This window comes from Nematolebias whitei, chromosome 7 (assembly GCF_014905685.2).
Source record: "Nematolebias whitei isolate Nwh7 chromosome 7, NemWhi1, whole genome shotgun sequence".
In the NCBI taxonomy this organism is placed as follows: Eukaryota; Metazoa; Chordata; class Actinopteri; order Cyprinodontiformes; family Rivulidae; genus Nematolebias; species Nematolebias whitei.
Window position 1 is genome coordinate 14,088,536 of NC_056504.1, and position 22,872 is coordinate 14,111,407.

At 40.1% G+C, this 22,872-nt stretch overlaps 1 protein-coding gene across 2 annotated transcripts; it reads left to right on the forward strand.

Moving 5' to 3' along the window:
- The first annotated feature begins 1,762 nt into the window (after window positions 1-1,762).
- Window positions 1,763-22,872, forward strand: phf20a (PHD finger protein 20, a). 2 transcript variants are annotated; one of them, XM_037678650.1, is made up of 17 exons: window positions 1,763-1,907; window positions 3,810-3,916; window positions 8,420-8,591; window positions 8,796-8,880; window positions 9,228-9,304; window positions 9,406-9,988; window positions 10,121-10,171; window positions 10,260-10,529; window positions 11,902-12,096; window positions 12,276-12,371; window positions 12,878-13,033; window positions 13,418-13,599; window positions 13,690-13,789; window positions 19,201-19,396; window positions 19,491-19,932; window positions 21,774-21,942; window positions 22,026-22,872. In XM_037678650.1, the coding sequence occupies exons 2-17, from the start codon at window positions 3,834-3,836 to the stop codon at window positions 22,166-22,168; spliced, it is 3,000 nt and encodes a 999-aa protein (XP_037534578.1). In that variant the 5' UTR covers window positions 1,763-1,907; window positions 3,810-3,833; the 3' UTR covers window positions 22,169-22,872. The 2 variants fall into 2 exon arrangements, with proteins under 2 accessions (XP_037534578.1, XP_037534580.1); XM_037678652.1 differs by lacking the exon at window positions 12,878-13,033.

Sequence of the window (22,872 nt, forward strand, 5' to 3'; positions counted from 1 at the left end):
TAACACCCAACATGTGTACTAAAATCGTTCAAAGCTTTCTGTCTCTTTAATTTATGTTTATAAAAATGGGTTTCCCATTGAACTTTAAAGTTTTCACAGAGAGACATCTTAAATCATATGCAGCACTGAAATTACTAAAAGTGAAATAATGGCAGTTCCATTTGCATAAATTATACAACATATTAATTTCATAACTACTGCAGCCTTAGGAGGCATGATTAATAAAAACTGTTTAAACTTAAAACAGTTGTAACTTGATTGAATGTGACCAACTTAAATATTGATGATAATAAACAGCAGCAGTTATTAAAATGACTGGTTTTTTTTGTGTTTTTTTTACTATAAATAGAAATATAGACACTTGGCTAAATGCTACAACACGGGTCGTGGAGCCACAGATTTCATGTATAAACACCAGATCCCGCATGGACCGCTATCGCCTATTGGCGCTGACGAGCCGTAGCCGTAAGTCACATGGCTTTTATTTTGATAGTCTACTTCCGTTTTTCGGCAAGGAATTTGCAAATAACTATATTCAGAGTCTGAACTAAATATATAAATTGCAAGTTAAACATTTTACCTAGCAAGTTAAATATTTAGCTAACAATTTAAATATTTAGGATGGAGATAAATATATAGTTAACAAATTAAATATAATTTGGAAATTAAATGATTAGTTTGTAAAATATATATTTATATATGGGGGTGCCGTTTGTAAAGTTAAATAGTCAAAAATTAACAGCAATATTTTGGTTTATTTTGCCTTTAATAAGAAAAAGTGTTTTTTTTTCCAAAGTCATATTTTCACCATACATTACAAACCATTTATAAATGTCATAGTTCCCAACTAAATATTTAATTTACAATCTAAATGCTTAGTTTACAAACTAAATACTTGCAAGTTAAATGTTTAGTTAGCAAACTAAATATTTAGTTATAAATTATTTTTTTATTTTCAATATTTAATTTCCAAACTAATTTCTAATCCAAACATTTAATTCCTAAACTAAATATTTAATTTGCTAACTAAATATTTAGCTCGAACTTAAAAATATATTTTACAAACTAAACATGTAATTTCTAAAATATATATTTAATTTGTTAACTATATATTTACCTCCGTCCTAAAAATCTAACTTGTTAGCTAAATATTTAACTTGCTAGGTAAAATGTTTAACTTGCAATTTATATATTTAGGTCAGACTCTGAATATAGTTAAGAAACACATACCTTGCCGAAAAACAAAAGTAAACTATCAAAATAAAAGCCAAACCCATGTGATGTAACATTCGGGGCGGATCCGGTTCTGGATGTCAACAACAAACTGGAAGGTGCTATTTATAAGACTGAGCTTATTGCAGCTCCTCAGACTGATGAAGTCTTTTGGATAAAAGACGAAACGTTTCAACAACTTAATTTTTAATTTTATTTATTTGAATCCGTCCAGAGGACCTGACTTAACTTTGTTAGACATGGGCATGATTGTTTTTTCTTAGTTTGTTGCATTAAAATACGTTTGAAGCGATAGGAATTTTTCAAACTGTTGCCTTTCGCTGTGTAATAAAGTTATTTTATCCATACTTTCGACAATTAGAGGAGTATGAGCCTAACCAGTAAAATAAAATAAACTTTGAAAAAAAAATGCATATTTTAAAAAGCGAAAAATTCTTCATTCTATATTTTCAAGACAACGTGTATTTACAGAAGTTCTTGACATACACAAGTGGTTAGGTTTGCTTGACGCGCATGCGCAGATTGGTCCTACATTGCCCGCGCCGGTGGTGAACAGAGAAATTCAACTGCGTGGTCTGGAGCAGACAAGCAGAGGCGCGCGGCCGTATCTGCGCTTTTCAAGGATTACGCTGCATATTTTTCAACCCGCCTGACAAAGAGTGATTGGAAAACAGGTAGGAAGCCCAAATCCCGTTCCTACGTAGCATTTATGAGTTATAACGCGGTGAGCTAGACCCTCTTGGTGTTTGCATCAACATTCTACACGGTACGATGCCGCATGTCGGCGTTAGACTTATAAACAAACGTGACGAAGTAGGTGATTAATGCTCCTGGGGTTCACGTATTAGTTCTGTTTGCTCTTTACTCGCCTGCCTATAGTTTCTTACTTGTTTTTTTTTTAAATAATTGGTTACTCTAAACATTTGTTACTGTTTCCAGTTGGAGAAGTTTGCCGCTGTGTATCCACGCTGCTCGGTCACAGTAGGAAAAGTACGGGGAGGATAGGCCTAGCGCGAGGCCATAGAGAGCTCCCCTTGAGTGACAACTGCTTGTCCAATCAAATGCAAGCACCCGCCCCCATCGCTGCGGTTCGACCAATCAGTTTGTCTAAAACGCTAACATAAAGCTCAGCTTCTCTCGCGCTACGCCCTGTGGTTATAAAACACCGGACAATAAAGTGTCGGAAGTGATCAACAATAGGTTTCCTGGAATTTATTCCCGCTACGTTTTCACGTTAAATTTTCTGCCCAAATACACTAGTCAGACGTTGCAGTCTAAATGCATGTGGCTGAAAAAATGTCTGCGTATGAGGTCCGGTTCTCTGTGTACCATATTAAAAAAACACTACAAAAGATGTTCCTTCTGTGGCTTCTCTATTAAACTCAGAAATGCAACAGACCTAATTCTGGCATTATAAACCCAATTTGCGCCCATTCTTTCCGGCTGTCACGTTTGGCTGTCTGCGAGCTATAAAAAAACAAAAGCAAATTAATTGTTAAATCGTTCGTTTTACTGCATAAGATGATTTTTCGAGCTTTGGTTGTTAATCCATGTAACTGTGATGCGGCGCGCGGATGGTCATAATAGTCTTTTGTCTTGACGTGAAGTCGGCTGGGCTGAAAACACGTGGGCCGAGCGGAGTGTGGCACATCCGGTTTGCACGTTGCAGCATTGCAATGAGAAAAACCAGCCTCGGATATGGCGAGCCGAGCCAGACTGCTACATCCCGGACTATGTAAGATGCTGTGGTCAGATGTTGTCCATTTGTAGGAGCATGTAGGTGTTAGTCGATCCTTTGTGCCGAATGCATGACGAAAGAAGTGGGAAGAGATGATGCTATATTGCTTTTTTCCTCGTTAATGAATTAAAGGGCTTTCTTCATCCAGCAGGGCCTTCATTACACATGCAGATTGGCAGCAAACCTCAGCTTAATAAGTGTAACAGGAGCCAGGTTGTGTAGAGGGTTTTGTTGTATCATTCCAGGATTATCTTGGTGCATTGCCTCTGGGTGGCTGCTTTGAGTGAATTTATACACCGAGGTCTTCGATTATTTGACGTCTTTTTTTAACCTTAATGTTAAAAAGAGGGCAATTTTTTTTATGTATCTTTTGCTACACATGCTCATTTGGATATCTTATTACTCAGCATTTGGTATTGGCTACATATTCACCACCATTTCAGGGGCATGGCTCACCTCTAAAATGTCAGTTTCCACTCCAGTACTACGCTGTACCATGTTGCTAAATGTGTAATCTGTGGCTTGCTTACAGAGAGACTTATTTTTCCCATCCTGGACAGCATTAGTGCTCCACTGTTGAAAAGGGAGTTGTCTTACTTCCTTTTCTCAGTATTGAACCAGTCTCTTAGATTCAAAGCACTGATCATTTTCCTTTCTATAATCTGTAAACAGACACAAGAATATTAATTTATGAAAAATATTTATCAGTGAAGACCTTGACAGTCACATGTGTTGTTCTTTTGTCAGACACACTTGTCTCTTTATGGCATTACCAAGGTTAACTGAGTCTAGTTTTTCATTAGTGCGTGTTCTGGTTAATGTGTATGTGTATGTACAGGGAGGGGGCCTTGATGTGGGCAGTATGAGTAAGACGCCCCCTAACAGAAGAGGGATATCATTTGAGGTGGGAGCTCAGCTTGAAGCCAGAGACAACCTCAAAAACTGGTGAGTCATGGCCTCACTCATTCCTCTCCATCCACATTCTGTTTTACTTCTCATTTCCTCACAAAAATTTGCATACTTTTTTTTTTTTTTTGCTTTTCTGGATGTTTGTTAGGTACTGAAAGCTAGTGGGGAAAGAATAATTGGATTTTCATTCGTTCATGTTTTTTTCTACAAGAAAACTGTTGATTTATGATTGTAAACTCCAAAGTATCAATTAGATTTAACTATGGTAAATGGTAAATGGACTGTACCTATATAGCGCCTTTCTATCTTCTTTCAAGATACTCAAAGTGCTTTACACTACAATCTGCCTCATTACCCATTCATACAGCACTCTACTAGATCTATACAAAGCTAATTGAACAAATCATTCTAAAGAGACTAATCAGAGCTTTAGATCACATTCATACACTGATGGGACACACATCAGAGGCAATGAGGGGTTCAGTGTCTTGCCCAGGGACACTTCAGCATGTGACTGCTGGTGGATTCGAACCTCCAACTCTCGCATTGAAGGACGACTGCTCTAACCACTCAGCCACAGCCGCCCCTGATGCCTATGACCTGATTTATTTAGAAAAGGCATTGACCTTTATTGTTGTTTTTATCTTTCAATATTTTTGATAGTTTCATTATATATAAAATGCAACAAATATGCTGAAAAATGTCAGTTAGTTACTTGGACCCCCTTCACTCTGGATGGCAGCCCCAGATTAGATGGGGCTGGATTCAGCTAGGTTTGGAAAGCTTCCTTCAGTCTAAAGGAAATCATGGCACTTCAACACTCACTCTCACTGGGCTGCGATTGTTAGACTAGTTGTGACTCAAAATTGTGAGACAAAGCAATGTTTTTGTTGCAGTCTCATTGAAGTCGAGTGTTTGCAACCAAGTGGCCAATGTAGTTGTTTTTATATGGTTTAAAAATTGTAGCTTATTATTCTGTGCTTGGCTTGCAAAACTGTATTGTAACCCTTTCTGAAACAAAGCTATATTCCTCACCCACATAATACCTACTTCATCCTGCTTTGTACCCACCTCCACATTGATGATTGAATCTGCTGGAGTACCCTGATGGAAAAAAGACAAGCAGGTTTAAACCAGTTTTTTTTTTGTTTGTTTGTTTACAATTACATATCATCATGTGGTTTTTAGATCTTGACATATGTCAGTGGAAGGCTCCAATAGCTCCTGTGATCTTTATATGGGATGGAAGTGCTCCTCGAAATGCTGTAATTATTTTGAGAAAATTTGTCCCATGAATTTTTGGACATGTTTAAAATTTCGGCACCAACAACACAAGTCTCTGTGACTAGGGCAAGGGAACTGAGAACCCCCATAACCATTGTGAGAGCATATTAAGATACTGATTTTATTACATGCCAAGCTCGCTGGCACCCTCCCCATGCTCTTATGTGCCCGCCCCAGTATTACGTCTCATATTGCATCTCATGCCATAAGATCAGCAACGTTGGCATTGTGCTACTGTCATGGGTATTACATCTACTCTAGGTTGTTTTAATGACCTTAACACAGTCATGGTTATAGACTAAACGGGAAGCCATCATGGACAATCCTGCTTAAAGTTTCTATGACCAAACCTCACTGGTGTATTCTAGCCTAACGTCTTAGATGCCAGAGGTCGATGTAAGAGGTTTCCGTTTGTCCAAGACAACTTTTTTTGTCTCAGACAACTAGATCCTGTCTTGATGTTGTCAAGAGGGAACACTGAACATCAAGGTGTTGTGGCTGTTTGAATTAGTTAAACTTTATTATATTTAGACTTACTGAGAGGTACCTACTGTGATAAAGAGAGAGAGTCAGAGTTTCTTTATTGTCATTCGCACCTCGTGGTGGAGCGAAATTATGTACACGGGGTCCCAGTTACATCCAACAATAAAATGTAAAAGAAAAACGGTAATAACATCTAAGATATGAACTAAGAAAAACATCAACTAAATATACACTAAGCACTCATAACATAAAACATTGAACATCAGCACAAACATGAACATGAGTCTGTGTGAACGGATGTGCACGCATGAACACATCAACATTGAAACAGATCAGCAGCAACATGATGTGATTTTTCACAGTGACTATTCTAGTTAGAGATTCATGAGTCTAACAGCCTCAGGGTAGAAGCTGTTCTTCAGTCTAGTGGTTCTACACTTAATGCTCCTTAACCTCCTTCCTGAGGGGAGCGGGGCAAAAAGTGTGTGTTGGGTGAGTGAGGTCCTTCATGATGCAGGTGGCCCTCTTCCTGCATCTAGAGGTGTAGATGTCTGTGATGGTGGGGAGACTGACTCCAACAGTCTTCTGTGCAGCCTTCACCACTCTCTGCAAAGCTTTTCTTTCTGCAGCTGTGCAGCCTCCATGCCACACGTTGATGTTGGAGCACAGGATGCTCTCCACTGCACACCTGTAGAAGGAGGTGAGGACTGAGCTTCCCAGTCCAGCTCGCCTCAGCCGCCTGAGGAAGTAGAGTCTCTGATGAGCTTTCTTGATCAGGCTGGTGGTGTTGTTGCTCCAGCTGAGGTTGTCATTCATGTGTACACCCAAGTACTTGTAGCTGGAGACCACTTCCACCACTTAAATGTAATGTCATAAATGATGAAATATGACAAATAAATAGTATTAAAGGACTAGATGAGCTGAAATCTTGTAAATATAATTCCTTTGAATGAAATAGTCATTTAGAGGAGAAATCTGTCAATCTGGCAAAATAAATAAACAAACAAATAAATTCTACCCTGCAAAGGACATGCTGTCCTAGGGCTGGACAATATGGCCAAAACTTTTATCACGATTTCTTAATTTCAGTCGATAACTATAATTCGATATTGATAACAAAATAAAAGCCTCAGAAAAACTGTACAAATTGTACAAATAAATTAATGTTCACCTTTTATTTGTATTTAGCCTTCAAAGAAATTTGAAATTGCCGTCAAATAAACATAAAACTCAACTTTGTCAATATTAATAGTTTTAACTTGACACAACATGACGCATGCAGCAAACATCTGCATTTGCTGTATGTGTTTCTCTTTTGATACAGCTGGGGGTGTTGTTTCAGGGACACGTTGGCTCAAACTTTTATTGTTATCTTCTGACTCTCAGCATATTCTATTGAGTGGAACAAGTTAGATGTGTTCCCACCGCTAGTTGGAATGACTCTCCATCACATTTTGCAGCACACTGACTGAAACCTGCAGTTTATCGAATCTTAGATAGCCGAACCATTTCCACACTGCCAAATTAGTCTTTTCTCTCATCAGTTATGTCATTTGCTTTCTCTTCACTTGTGAAAGCTTGTTCAGTCACATTCTGACGGTCATGGGCACTCATTTTGAAGCGAAAACTTAACGCGCATTGGAGATTAGCCTAGCCTGCTAGGCTAGGCTAATCTTTAGGCTGAACTGGATTGAATTGAATTGCTACCGCTAACGCTTTCTGGACTCGAGCTCTGTGTAACATGTATGTCACCACGCACTTATGTAGTTGTATCGCACCTTTTTCTGTCCAGGTTGAAACTGAAGCGGCCGCTTCATTCCGAACAGAAAATGAAATGCGTCAGTGAAACGCTGTAATCATATCGAAATATTGAAAATATGCTTAAAACTCATATCACCGTTATTGAATAAAAGTATATCGCGACATATGTCGAATTATTGTCCAGCCCTATGCTGTCTAATTTTTAATAGATTTGACAATCTCTCAATTGAAAACATTGAAAATACATAAAAGTAAACTACAGAAAAGTTGTTAAAACTGTCTCTTCCTTCAGAATGATGTTGGTCTTGATGGTGCTTCGTTAGAGAACATTATACTGTGTACTTTTACCAAGGTCATGTACTCAGTGTACTCCTCTGTATGGAAATCTTTGAGAAGTGACCTTTATGCAGGAAAAAGCTTTCGAATATGTTATTGGGGTGGTGGGAAGCTCGATTAACATCTAGGTGTAGAAAATTTTCATTTAAAAGATTTTTCATTGCTTTTATTCCCTGAACCTTAAATATGCTGGACAACTGAATAAATTCCTCATGTCTACCCTCTGGATACACTGCCACCTTGATGATTAACAACCATGACCTTGCAAGACAGCTTTGAGCACATTCAGAATTGTTGTGGATCTTTCATACTCTGTCATGGGTAATGGGGAGCCCATTGCGTTCCTAATACACACCAGAATACCTGTTCTTTAAGATTTGGCAAGAACCATCCAACACCTGGCTTTTTTATGTAGTAGCAAGATCATCATCCAGCAGGAAGTGGGAATAAAGTTTTTAATTTATATTTATTCTAAAGAAGTTACTTAAAATAATTTATACAGTAACAAGTAAGCTTTTGAGTAAACTTGTCTTAAGGGCTGTGGTTGTTTCATATGCAACTTTTTGAGTTTAGTTTATTTTCTAAAGATTTTCCAGTTTCATAACAGGCTCAGGATCAAAGATAATGTAGTCCTGTTCTCTTCCCAATTGTACATTATTGAATTTTCTCATTTAGGTATGCTGCCACCATAGAGAAGATTGACTATGACGATGAGAAGGTATTGATCCATTATCGTCAGTGGAGCCATCGTTATGATGAGTGGTTTGACTGGACAAGTCCTTATCTGAGACCTGTAGAGAGAATCCAGCTGAGGAAGCAAGGCCTGAATGAAGACTCCTCTCCACCTGTAAGCTAACATTGCTTATTTTTCTCTGCGTCTCTAGAACAAACAACTCTGTAGCACTTTTCCATTGCTTGTAGAGCTACCTTTCTGACGAGGGTTCTTGCAAGTAGAATTTTGATAACATAATTACAATAAGTCTACATTAACAGTTTCTTCGTTAGCTCCTAACAGCTTGTTATAAAAGTTTGATCAGATGTTTTCCTCCAGGGCTTTCACATAAATGACAAGGTTTTGGCCAGCTGGTCCGACTGCCGTTTCTACCCCGCTAAAGTTGTTTCAGTCAATAAAGATGGTAGGTATCTTTCATTTTAGAAGTTGGTTATTCATATGCAATTTATGTGTGCACCATTTGCCATAAAGTGTTTTATGATATGGCTCTTTAGTGTTTTAGGTGTTTTGTCAGTAAATCTTTTAAGCTGTGTGGATAGCTTTAAATATTAAGTTGGTACTTTTGTTTTCAGGAAAAACAAATGCAGATTAGGACAGCACAGCGTAATATATTTTTTATAAAGATGAATAAAATTTTATCTTAAACTACAGTAGTTAGTAGCATAGTCATTTGAGAACCATCTATGTGACAGCTGTACTGTATGTACAGAACATACGTTGTAATGTTTTGCTCCATTTTGTCTCTTCTAGCATCTTACACAGTGAAATTCTATGACGGTGTCATCCAGACAGTGAAGGGAATGCACGTGAAGCCTTTTATTAAAGAGGTACTTGCATTTTTATTATAAATATATTCAATAATCTGAAAGGTGTGACTTCTTCCTGTTAATTTTTATTTATTTAAATTTTTCCTCTTTTGTGCTAAAAGAGAGGTGGTGCTGGAGGGAGGTCTCGGTCCTCGGAAAAGAATATGGTAAAGAGGATTCCAAATCGTAGGGACCGAAGGCCTCATGAGAATGGGGGTCCCAAAACCAAGCGAGCCAGACGCAGCACCTCGGACCAGGAAGAGGACAGCAACAGTGAAGATGAGGAGCATGAAGAGGACATGATGAATGGCAAAAGTCAGAAAACAAATGGTGTGCTAGAGGCTGGACATGTTGTCAAGCAAGAGGAGGATCTCTCTGATGCTGAGCAGAACAATCCTGATGCAGAGAACAGGACAGGACTCACAAACGGTGTGAAGGTTGAAAAAGATGAGCAAAATGAAGACACTTGCCATGTAAATGGAGATGTGAAGATTGAAGAGGTGGAATCAGAGCAGAGTGTAGTAAAACCATTTGCAGAGTCACCCAATCCGTACACAGAGATGCAGAGTCAGGCTTTGGTGCAAACAGAGCAGGACTCTGTCGCCACGACAACCACAGAGTTCAATGGTGATGAACAGAAGCCTTGTGTCCAATCAGAGAGCACTCAGCCGGCAGCAGACGTACCGCCGCCTCAGCCTGTTAAACGTAGGTATTCATAAAGTCAACTAGGTGAAGGGTCACTGCATCTGTTAAACTGTAAAAAAAAATACATGTCATCACTGGGTGTAAATGTAGACATCTTTGAGACTGAAGTTTTCTGTCTTTGTTCCCTTATAGCAGTTAGGAAGCAGGGCTTCCACAACCCCAACAGGTTCAGCAGAGAGCCACGTAAGTATGCTTTCAAATACAGCACTCATCTCTGACACAGTTTATACGATTTATTTTAAACATTTTGCACTGGTGTTATTTGTTTTAGTGTACAGGGTTATCAAAAACCAGCCTCCCCCCGTCCTTTCCATTAACCTTGACCACAACCCGTTCAAGTGTAGCTCTCCAGGCTGCACAAAGTCATTCCGTAAAGCAAAGCTGCTGCATTACCATATGAAATATTATCATGGTGAAGAACAGCCTCCAGAAGGACAGCACAGTCCCACCAGGAGTGTCCAGACCAGGGCTTCTGAGAAGCAGTCCACAGCTGCTGGTTTGGATGGCTCAAAAAGACGACGCACCATCTCTGCCACTTTGCGTGAGTTCTCTGCTTTTTTTTTTTTTTCTTCAATGATTAAATTAAAGCAGAAGTTGTCTAATAACCATCTAGTCGTCGCCCTCTCCCCCGCTGAATTTTGTGACTCAAAAGAGTCAGCGGGGGAGAGGGCGGACTCCAGAAACCATCGAACACCATCAAACTGGATGACCCACTATGTGAAGGTGCTATTTATAAGACTGAGTTTGTTGCGACTCCTCAGACTAATGAAGTTTTTTGGATGAAAGATGAAATGTTTCAACACAATGAAACCGTCCAGAGGACCTGACTTAACTTTGTTGGATTTTTCTACCTGGACTATTGAACATGAACTTTGATATTATCAATCGATGTTTGATTATTATTTCAGCAACACAATAGTGATTGTTATGCATTTTACTTCCATGAAGCTGTGGTGTTTTTACTCAGGGTTATAATATTGTCTAAATCTCATGGTGGCCCATGCTTAGTGAGCTGATATTTTTCCTTTTGTCAGAATAAAAGTCTGTTCTAAAGATGCACAATATTGGATTTTGGGCCGATATACCGATATGTTAAAACTTATTCGGCTGATAACCGATGCTGATACCGATATTTTATATACATTCCTTTGTCAGAACATAGCCCTCTTATTTAGGCTTATTTGCTACAAAATTTCGGCAACAGCTGTAAGAGCTGGTGATATATATTCAGTAACAGCCATATGCATAGCACTTTAACATATTAAAAGTGTTAAATGTTATTTATGAGCATTAGTCACCTGTGATGCTCTCTCTCTCTTGTGGAGGCTTGTTCCAGGTTCCTAGCTGCAGTGTGGGATCCTCTGCACTCTTGTGCATGAAGGACAGCCTTTTTAAGTTCAAAGTTTTTGTCTATCCATTGTGCCGTAAGACATCATGCTAATGGGGCTAACACTTGACGTGCAAATGTCTGTGGTAAAACTCACCCAACAAGTCATGGAGAAGAAGCTGTTGGCTTCTTAATGTCGGCTGGTAACTCGGGTAACATTACGTCGAAAAAATATCTCCGACTGGGGATGATGTAGCGAGGCTCAACGTAGTCCATAAATCTTCGGAATCCACCATCCTCACCAACAAAAAATAAAACTTCCACACCGCCAACATTTTGAATTCGGGTATGGTGCACGTGACGTCATCGTGCTGCACTGCTGCCGCAACGTCAGCAGGTTGTGCTGCCGCTGCAGGCAAAAACGGCGCCTTTTATATCGGCGAGTTATTTTAATGGAATGGCCGATGTCCGATATTGAATTTTAACGTTAATATCGGCCGATACCATGCTGATAATATTGTGCATCCCCAGTCTGTTCAGCTGTATTAAAATGAGTGATCCTGAATCCCTTTTTTCTTACTCTCAGACTCTGGAGCTGTTGCAGCTCCCCGTGGTGACATTAAGACAGCAGGAAGGCGCACATCAGCCCCAGCTACAGTCAGTAGTACCCAGGGCCAACAACAGAGAACGCTGTTGAAGGAGAAGAGCAAGGAGAACCAGCTGGACAGGAACATATGCCAGCTGCAGAACAAGGACTCAGACAAGAGTGGCTTTGACATTGGTCAGTATGACGCATATGAAAGTGATGCATTCAGTGAGAAAGTACATCGTGGTTACACATTCCTTCTTATTCACTGTTAGTTTTAATAGTATAATTATCCACAGTACAATTATTCTTGGTCAGCTAATTTGATAATTTAATAAGTTACACTCCAACTTTTGTCACTTAATGGTCCGTAGGTTCTGTAAAAGACAAACTGAAAGAGAAACCCAAACAGAAGGACTTCCTGCGCATTAAACTAAAGAAGAAGAAAAAGAGGAAGAAGGCCAAGTCTGGTAAGAGTCATATCGCTGGCACAGGGCGGGGTCAAACATCTGCTGCTCTGCTTGTGCACTGGCTGTGATGGCTTGCAGACGAAGCGTAAAGCCCTTCATTCACTCCTCTTGGTGTAGTGACTGAGCTTGTGTGTGGGAGAAGTGTAACATTTAATGCTGCTTTGTCTCTTCAGTGTGACAGTAAGCAGCAAATTTTAATGTTTTATATGAAAGTACCAGTAGCAGAAAGCCAGGTCTTGTTGTGGCACTAATACTGAATCAGATCTTTTTAAATTAAATATGTGGTTGGCATGGCTTCAGATGGGCACAGTCTGCCTCCCACTGACACATTTTAAATCCTGAATTGTGACCCACATTTGTTCTCACTGATTGTTTTTAACCCTACATCCTTTGCCAAAAATGTTTGCCGTGCCACATTTTGCCACCCCCGATGGGCATTTGTTTAACATTTTAAAAGCTGACAATTTTGTTCTACGTTTGCTTCTCCCCCTTCCCTGTATTAACAGACTACACGGGTAGTGAGGAGAATATTGACATCTCAGTATTGGGTCTTCACTCCAAATTGAATTTGCCACTCAAATCCCCCCTCTCACACAATCACAAGCCTGAGGCCTACCCCGGCAGGCCCGGATACGGCTACACAGAGCAGATACATGTTGATGGTGGGTATATCTAAGACAGTGTGTGAGTGTTTGCACTTTACTTTGTGTCTGGGTGAGTGTTTCTGGCTTCCTTTGTCTTCTACTCTTCTTGGATTCAGTCCACCATGTTGACAAGTTTTTCTTTAGCCTGGATTATGTGCAGATGTTGCTGTTCATAACCCCAAAATATCCCCAAGTATCTAATCCATGGTTTATTGAATCCTGATCTTTTCTTTTGCTGCAGTGGCTTGCTTCATAAAATAATATAGATATTCGTCAAGTAGATATTTTAACTCTTAGCTGAACTTTCATTCAGGCATAATTTTACTTGTCAGAGAAGAATCCTTGTCCGTTGTATTTTGTCCTTAAAGAAAGCAATGGTTCTGTTCATCCCTGTTGCTGTAGACGAGGACAGTATCAGTGACTGGTCTACTGACAGCTGTGGGTGGAGCGATGACGACTTGGAGATGGACTTGGACGTGACGACGCCGCCTCTTAGTGTTGACTCTGGTGCCTTAGACACCAGCGACCAAGAGATCGTGCGGTGCATCTGCGAGGTGGAAGAAGATAATGACTTCATGATTCAGGTGAGTTTGTTATATTTAGTTTCAAGGTAGACTTCATTCATTCAAAGCCTTGCAGACACAGGAATGCACCCATATTTGTCCTTTTGTCAGTGTGAAGAGTGTTTGTGCTGGCAGCACGGCACCTGCATGGGCCTCATGGAGGACAACGTACCAGACAGATACACCTGCTATATCTGCAGAGATCCACCAGGTGAGGCTGAGACACTTCTTCAAATAAATTGGCCAACATCAGAGAACTAAAAATGGAATACAGTAGTCCCTCATTTATCGCGAGGTTTAGGGGACCACGCCCCCCACATTAAGTGAAAAATGAGGAAGTAGGGATAGTAGTTCAAGTAAACTTTGTCAGTACCATCTCATGTGGTACCTGGGATGGAACAAAATTATGCAGAAGTGCGTACAGGTACATTTATATACAGGTATAAAGGCATTTTAAACCCTTCCCACACTCTTGCAATGTTCTAAACTCTTAAACCAATGTCATTTTCAGGTCTCTCTAATCAGGTCTCTCTTGTAAATGAGTCCTCGAGGCTCAATGAGATTAACCTGTCTAAATAAATGTTGAATGAATGAAAAAATTTTTTTTAACATACAGTACTGTATATGTACTGTATTTTTCTCAAGTCAAAGTCAGTTTTTTTCATAATTTACATGCCCTGTGACTCATAGGCCGAAGCGACCTATTTATGGATTTTTCCCCATATTTATAAACCATTTTTTGGCTAAGATATGACTGTTTTCATTCATTCTGACTAGAGAAAAAATTTTGAGCAGTACCACTTTCAGCCACTTGATGGGAGCAGAGTAGTAATAGTGGTATGGCATGCTGTTGTATCATGTAATAGGAAAACGTAGGTTTAATGACAAATTCTAAAAAGTTCAAGACAAAAGCAACTGGACTTTATTTATTATACTTTACTTTATACTTTATTGTTTTTGTTTTTCTTTATCTTTTTTTAATTTACCATGACCTGAATGACTGAGAATCTTCACCAGCTTTTAATGACTCAGTCGGCCTGCCAAAGTCTCCCCACCTTGGTTCTGCTTGCTGTTTGGACCGACCATCAATCCAGCTGCACTGCCCTGGCAAAATGAAGCTAATTTGACCATTAAAGTGCATTTATTAAGAAAATGTTAGATTGATACACACTTTAATATAATTTTGGGCAAACAAATAATTGTTTTTAAGTGTTAATCTTGTTAAATTCTTGTTAAAGTCCTCCCGTGTACACTCCCGCTGCCGCCAATTGGTGGCTCATCCTCTTTTGGCACGGTGACCCGTAACAAACGCGATGCGTCAGCGGTGACGCATAATAGATGCAACGTATACGGTGAAGCGACAGATTTATGGATTTTTCCACTTTATTAGACAAATATGGACTGATGCTACTTATAGGGCGGTGCGACGTGTACAGCGGAAAATACGGTAGCTACAAAACTTTACTTACCGGGCTCTGCAGAACAGGAACGGCTCAGTTCGTTTCGGTCCGATGGTCTGTTTCTGCAGACGTACCCTGCAGCAACCCACAATCAATCAATGTTCTAAACTCTTGATCCTACTAATTTTAACAACATACTCATATGTATCCTGATGCATGCTCAATAATCCAGGTAGAAAAATCCAAAAAAGTTCAATCTTCAAGTGAGTCTGAGTTCAAACTCATCAACACCATCATTATTCCAATAACAACACATTCAGTGTAGGACAACACTCCAGTAGTCAATTACATGCCAGGGAGACAGAAAAGTGGGTGAAGAATTTATCTGACAGACAGCTCACCCAGCCGGAGACAGAGATTCTTGCCAGGGGACTGAACTTTGCGGTTGCACCAAGTAGAATTCCTCTGATGGAGATGATCACAGCCACAGAATCAGCCATTCGCAACAACAAAATGAAAGAGTGTGAAGCAGAACAGCTCAGAATCAAAGTTTCATCCTGCCTCAGCAATGCTAAACCACCACCTTCCAACATCATTAGAGAGGAGAGGGATGCAGTCACCACTCTTAGCAAGGACAAAAACATCATCATTCTCCCAGCAGACAAAGGAAGGTGCACAGTGGTTTTGAACCAGAAAGACTATCATGAGAAAGTTATGACACTCCTTAGTGACTTAACCACTTATGAACCTCTGAAAAGAGATCCAGGAAGTGGTTACAAGAAGAAGTTAATAGATTGCCTGAAAAATTTGGAGCAGGACAAGGCTATTGACCGTTTTCTGTACCACAGACTGTACCCAGGGGAGGCCACACCTAGTTTGTATGGCTTACCTAAAATCCACAAACAAGGTGTACCTTTAAGACCTATTGTTAGCATGATTAACTCTGTCACTTACAATGTTTCCAAATATCTGGCGTCTGTACTCATCCCTTTAGTTGGCAACTCAGAACACCACATACAGAACACCATGGACTTTGTGGACAAGGTGAGGGATGTCATCATGGAGACTGATGAAACAATGGTCTCTTTTGATGTCACATCACTCTTTACGTGCATTCCTGTTGATGATGCAGTAGAGGTGGTCAGTTTAAAATTAAAATCAGACACCACTCTGAGCAGCAGGACCACGCTTTCCACAGAACAACTGTGTCAACTCTTGAAACTGTGCCTGCAGTCAACCTACTTCACATATGAGGAGCAATATTATAGGCAGAAACATGGGTGTGCTATGGGGTCTCCAGTTTCTCCTATTGTTGCCAACCTGTACATGGAGGAGGTAGAAAAGAGAGCCTTGACGTCCTTCTCAGGGACACCACCAAGTCATTGGTTCAGGTATGTTGATGACACCTGGGTTAAAATTAAATCTCAGGAAGTCCAACATTTTACTGACCACATCAACTCTGTGGATAAATACATCAAGTTCACACGAGAAGATGAAAAAAATGGCAAGTTGGCTTTCTTGGACTGTGAGGTCTCAGTCTCTGATAGGACATTTGCAAACCGAGGTGTACCGCAAACCCACCCACACAGACCAGTATTTGCAGTTTGACTCCCATCACCCTTTGGAGCACAAGTTAGGAGTCATCAGGACTCTGTATCACAGAGCAGACAGCGTCCCCACTAACTCAGGACCCAGGCAGAAGGAGAAATCCCACACAAAACAGGCTCTAGAGCAATGTGGATATCCTAACTGGGCCTTCCTGAAAGCAGAGAAGAAACCCAAACAGGACTCCAGTCAGCCAACAGGGGAAAAGGAGGAACCCAGACCCAGACCAGTGGTCATTCCGTATGTTGAGGGAGTATCAGAGAAACTGAGACGTTTATTTTCTAAACATAACGTCCCAGTGGTTTTTAAACCCCAAAATACATTACGGCAAAGACTGGTTCATCCCAAAGATCCAGTCCCCGGCACAAACAGAGTAATGTTGTGTATGCTGTTCAGTGTCAGGAGGGCTGTGATCAGTCTTACATCGGGGAAACTAAACAGCCACTGGCCAAAAGGATGGCCCAGCACAGAAGATCAACATCATCAGGCCAGGATTCTGCGGTCTACACTCATCTCCAGGCCAGCGGTCACTCTTTCAGGGATGAAGATATTCACATCCTGGATAGAGAGGAACAATGGTTTGAGAGAGGAGTAAAGGAGGCCATCTTTGTGAAAAGAAATCGTCCATCATTAAACAGGGGTGGAGGCCTCCGGGTTCAACTGTCCCCCTCTTACAATGCTGTGATTGCTGGTATCACTCAGCCGTCTGTGAATAGTAAACAGCCATCAGTGTGCTAATGATCCATTGTTAGGCTGATGGTCCTTCTTGAGCATGTGATCAGCTGGTTTTGGTTGTCAGCAGCAAACTGGTTGATCCACTCTGAGACGGTGCTATTTAAGAGACTGAGCTGAATACAGCTCCTCAGACTGAGGAAGTCTCTTGGATGAGAGACGAAACGTTTCTAGATTTTTTTGCTTTGTTTTGTTTTTTGTTTTTCTGAATGTCCAGAGGACCAGATTGAAATTTTTTGGATACTCATATGTAGCTACTAAATTTTACTTAGCAGCATGTCCCTGCTTGGAGGGCCTCATTGGCCGGTTGAAAGAGGTGAAAACAGTCCTGTTAAGCTTCAGATGGATCACGGATTATCGGCTGTGCGTGTCCCGCTCGGCTCTTCATGGGCCAGTTGAAAGAGATGAACAATGTCCTGTTAAACTCCAGATAGATCACCGGATCATAGGCCGCACGCGTTTGCTTGGAGGTCCACATGGACGGGCTACCAGCTCTCAAGATTCACCGATGGGTCTGGAAGTCTGGTTCTGATCCAGGGTCAGATCAAAACTTTACATCTGTTTTTTCAGCAAAAGAAAACTGGGCTTCTGAGTGGGGCCCTGTTGCCCTCTGGGTAATGGGGTCATTATGAGTGGGAATGTACAGTCTTGTAGAGTGAAAACTACAAAATGGCAGCACCTGTACAAAATATTTTATTTTTCATTAAATTTTTACTGTACAGTACTGTATCCAATACTGGCCCAATCATGCGAGTAATAACTAAAAATAATTTAGTCCAATATTATATATTATGAACTGTACAAACTGCGATAGTGAGTGAAAGTCGAACCACGAAGTAGAGGGACTACTGTACTAGATTTTAAATGTGCAACATGAAAAAAGTCTTTCAATTTCTACAAGTTTCTTTGTGTTGACATTTGATATTTTCTTAGATATTTGTTTAAAAAAATTACAGTTTCATCAAAAGGCCTCAATTTATAAAAAGGGCAGCTGCTATTTTATACATTTATTCTAAAATGCAGATTTCTTTTTTGATGTCTAAACATATATTTGGTCAAAATGACCTTCAGAGATAGGTCTGTCACTATTGACTTTTATTTTCATTAATAAAAAGTAATTTTTCTTTAAATCTCAAAATCACACTTTTATTTTACTTCATTTAATTTTTAACAGTCAACCTTGGCTTTTCCAGTTTATCACAAACTAAAATGCAAGCAAATACTTTCAAATTAGAGTATAAAATACAGGTTCAAAGTGTCATGATGGATAAATAAAAGGGAACTGATTATTTAAATATTTAAAACAAAAAACAATTATTCAGCTTATTGTAATGATATTTTTGCATGAGGCTGAGGTGAGAACTTTTTTTTTTTTTTTTTTAACAAGAGTCTTGAGAAAGATAAGATGAACAAACCAACTGTTTAGAGTTTAAAACTATTTAAGTTGTTTTGTAGTCACAACTTTTATAATCAGTATTACTTTAAATGCAACAAATTAAGTTTAGAAATAATAATTAAATAAAGCAATATTTCAAAAGTTTTTGCTCATAGTAAATAAAATGAACTCTGCTATGTGTTTAGTATTTGTATCTAGACTTGGAGATAAACTTTAACATTCATGGTGGCTGATGTTTTACAAAATCACACTTGAACAGAGCTGCCATAACGTTTGTTTCTCACATATTATAGAATGTTTAAACTAAAATCACAATCTCAGAATAAACCACTTCATATGACTGTGAATCCAACAAAATTGTAACTTTGTCTCAGTAACGCAGTGAAGAAACTCCTGCTCTCCAGCCAACGTTGTGCTTTGCTGCTCTTCAGTTTTAATTTGAACTTCTGGACAACCTGACACCTTGTTTGACGTTTTATTTCCTCTCAGGTCAGAGGCAGAGTCTGCGCTATTGCTACGATCGTGAGTGGCTGACCAGCGGCCACATGTATGGCCTGTCCTTCCTAGAAGAGAACTACTCTCACCAGAACGCCAAGAAGATCACCACCACACACCAGCTGCTGGGGGACGTGCACCACGTGTTGGAGGTTCTCAACGGCCTGCAGCTCAAGATGAGCATCTTGCAGTGAGTGCATGGAAACCCAACAGCAGGTGTAAACGTGTGACAGTAAAGTTGAAGGAGCTGTTGAAAGTAAATTTCAATACTTTTCATGTTTCAGGAGCAGCACACACCCCGACCTGCAGCTGTGGCGGCAACCCTGGAAGCGCTTGGAGAAGCCGCACCTCGGCTTCGACTCGTGTCGAGGCAGCAACACGGCTCCGTCCCCTGTGACCTTTGAAGAAGACATGAGCCGAGGAGAGATTTTAATGTCCAATGCACTGGAGAAGTTGAGCCGGGCCGCTACAGCCGCTACCTCCTCTTCATCCAGCACCTCTTCCCCTTTCCCATCTTTCCAGGACTCGTACATTATCAGTGAACACTGTTATCAGAAACCACGGGCATATTATCCAGCTGTAGAGCAGCGGCTGGTGGTGGAGACCCGACAGGGTTCAGAGCTGGAGGACAGCATGAGAAGCACAGAGGAGCTGCTGGAACGGGAGCAGCGCTACGGTAGCTTGCTGGAGATGGAAAAACCTAAACCGTCAGACAACAACAACAAGGTTGGAGTTTATGCTTTTTATAAAATGAAGAAGTAAAAACACAGATTAGATTGACTTCTTCCAACAACTCCAATTTTCAAAACTGAGGCGATTTATTCAAACACTGTTGTTTAATTCTTGCTGGAATTCACCCAGCCTGCCTTGGAAGTGCTACAGCCAACTGCTGCTAGTTAAGATAAGATAAGATAGAACTTTATTGATCCTGCAAGAAATTGTTGTGCCAGAGTTTCAGTACAAAGGAACATACACAAGATATAAAAAAATTAACAAGAGAATATAAAAATACCAACAATTAAGTTCTAAACAGGTCAGGTGCAGACAGAAACATTAAAATGTTTATTGTGGTGCAGGATTAATTTGATTGCCCTATGTGTAGAAAGGGGGAGGAGTTAAAAAGTTTGATAGCCACAGGGAGGAAGGACTTCCTGTGGCGTTCTGTGGAGCACCTCGGTGGTCTTGGTCCACAACTGAAGTTGCACATGCCAATAACCACAGCTGTCTATATACATAACCGTGCATCGTGACATGGATGGCCATAAAATGATGTTGGCATAAAATGCTAGAAAGTTTGAGATTGGAGGGTTTTTTTTTTTTCTTTTTCCAGCTTTTCCCTCTTCGGGGTCTCCAGTCCACAGCGAGTCATCCTCCTCCATCTCTCTCTGTCCTCTGCATCCTCTGTCCTCACTCGAACTACCTCCATGTCCTCTCTAACTGCATCCATATATCTCCTCTTTGTTTCCTGGCAGCTGCATTTCTAACATCCTTCTACCAATGCACCCACTGTCCCTCCTCTGGACATGTCCAAACCGTCTCAGTCTGGCCTCTCTAACTTTGTCTCCCAGTTGTTCAACCTGTGTTGTACCTCTGATCTCATTCCTAATCTTGTCCATACTCGTCACTCTAAAGCAGAATCAGATTGGAGTTGTTTTGAGATGGTAAAAATCTACGTGGGTCTTGGCTGCGTTTTGACAGGCTGTGAGCACATCAGTCCTGTCAGATAAACTTAATTTAATTTCTGTTTTTCTGACGTAATCCTCATAACTTTTTTTTTTAGTAAATCTGAAGTAGCTGGAGTGTCCCTTTAAACACCATTCTTCATGTAATTATGACATGATATTAAAATTGTACCCCAATTTAGGGCTGTGGATCATTAGGCTTCAATTTGATTATAAAGTTATTGATGCTTTTTGATTATCATGAATTTTCAATTACTGACTTATTTTACATAAACACTGATTTATGTATTTTCATCCCTAATTAAGAGTGAACAGTAACATAGTATTGGTTGCTCCAACTTTCTTTTCCCCCTTTTAGATAATGCTAGGGTAAATGCTACATATATTTAAAAACATAGGCTGCAGACTAACAATTGGCGTTGATGTCAGATTACCTATAAAAAGGATTAGCCTCATGTTTATCCCTGAAAATGAATCCACAAATTAAATGTTTCAGAGTCGTGGCTAAAAGCGGTCATGTTATTATCATTTTAACAAATAAAGACATTTATTCTTCAGAGTTCAGACAAGAAAACATGAAAACGATGTAAAAACACAGCTTTACTGCAACATATTTCTAACTATGGGAACTCTTTCATGACAAATCGCTGCAGCTTCTCTGCTGACTCTTGAAGTAGCAGCACTCATTAATGTTAAAACTCGTTCTTGGCATTTGAAAATCAGTTCAGTATTCCATGTATGCAATATATTAAAATAGATTTCAACCCCCACCCATACTATACAACTTTTCTTGTTAAGAAATAATATAAATGGATTTGACTGGAAAGCATTTAGACAATAACATGAAGTGGTTTTGAAAATGGATGTGTTTATGAATATCTTCAGGCTTCGATGCGTGTGTCGTGGTCTCAGGCGGAGAACAGGGAAGCCGGTGGGAAAGACACTGGAGATAAAAGGCAGTATCTACAGTGGCAGAACAACCTACTGGATCACATCGATGCTGTCCAGGATGAGGTATCCCACAGGATGGATTTCATAGAAAGAGAGTTGGACGGTAAGAGAAAAGAGTTGGCCAAAGTTGTATGTTTTTGTGTGTAAACAAGCCCTCACCTCTGGTCTTTGCTGTCCTTTTTTTAGTGCTGGAGAGCTGGCTCGACTACACTGGAGAGTTGGAGCCTCCTGAACCTCTTGCTCGTCTGCCTCAGCTCAAACAACGCATGAAACGGCTGCTGTCACAGCTGGGAAAGGTGCAGCAGATCGCTCTGTACAGCTCCACATGAGGGCACCAGAGATCAGCTCCAGGCACCGCAGTTTGCTGTAGCAGAGCAGCAGATGAGAGATAACTCAGTAATGCTAATCCGACCTCATTTAGTTTCTCCTCTGTGGAGTGGAATCTAATGCTGCAGCCATCCTGTGTCATATTTGAATATTTATATGGATGTGTATTGAAAGTGAGCATCTTAAATCAGGATGAAAAAATATATCCTCGTAAAATGTTGGAGAAAATCCTTAGATTACACTTGATGTGTCTCCCATGCAACTCTAAACCTTATGAATGCCTTTTGTCCAAACTACTGCTTATCGTCACTCTTTCTCAGTGCACAGTGCTTTACAGGCAGGAGCTTTATTTTCAAATTGCAGTCGAGTACCTGAACCAACGCTCTTTGCAAGTGTTCTGAACACATTTTGACATGGTCCTTTTTTGTGCATTAATTAGTTTGTTTTTGTTCACTGTCCTCCCATATTGTGTTAAAACTCTGGCTGTAATGTAGACAGTTGGTAACTTGAATACATTCAGTATGCAACATCGCTCTTCAACCAGTCTTTAATTAATATTCTGTTTCCATTTGCACTGTGAAGCTCTTGGTCTGACATCTTATTTGTTGTATCTTAAGATAAAACTTATTTCCTCTATTTGTTCATCTGTACGGATCATGTGTTTTTTGTCAGTTTATCTCATATTTTTCTTTGTATTGTTGTTTTT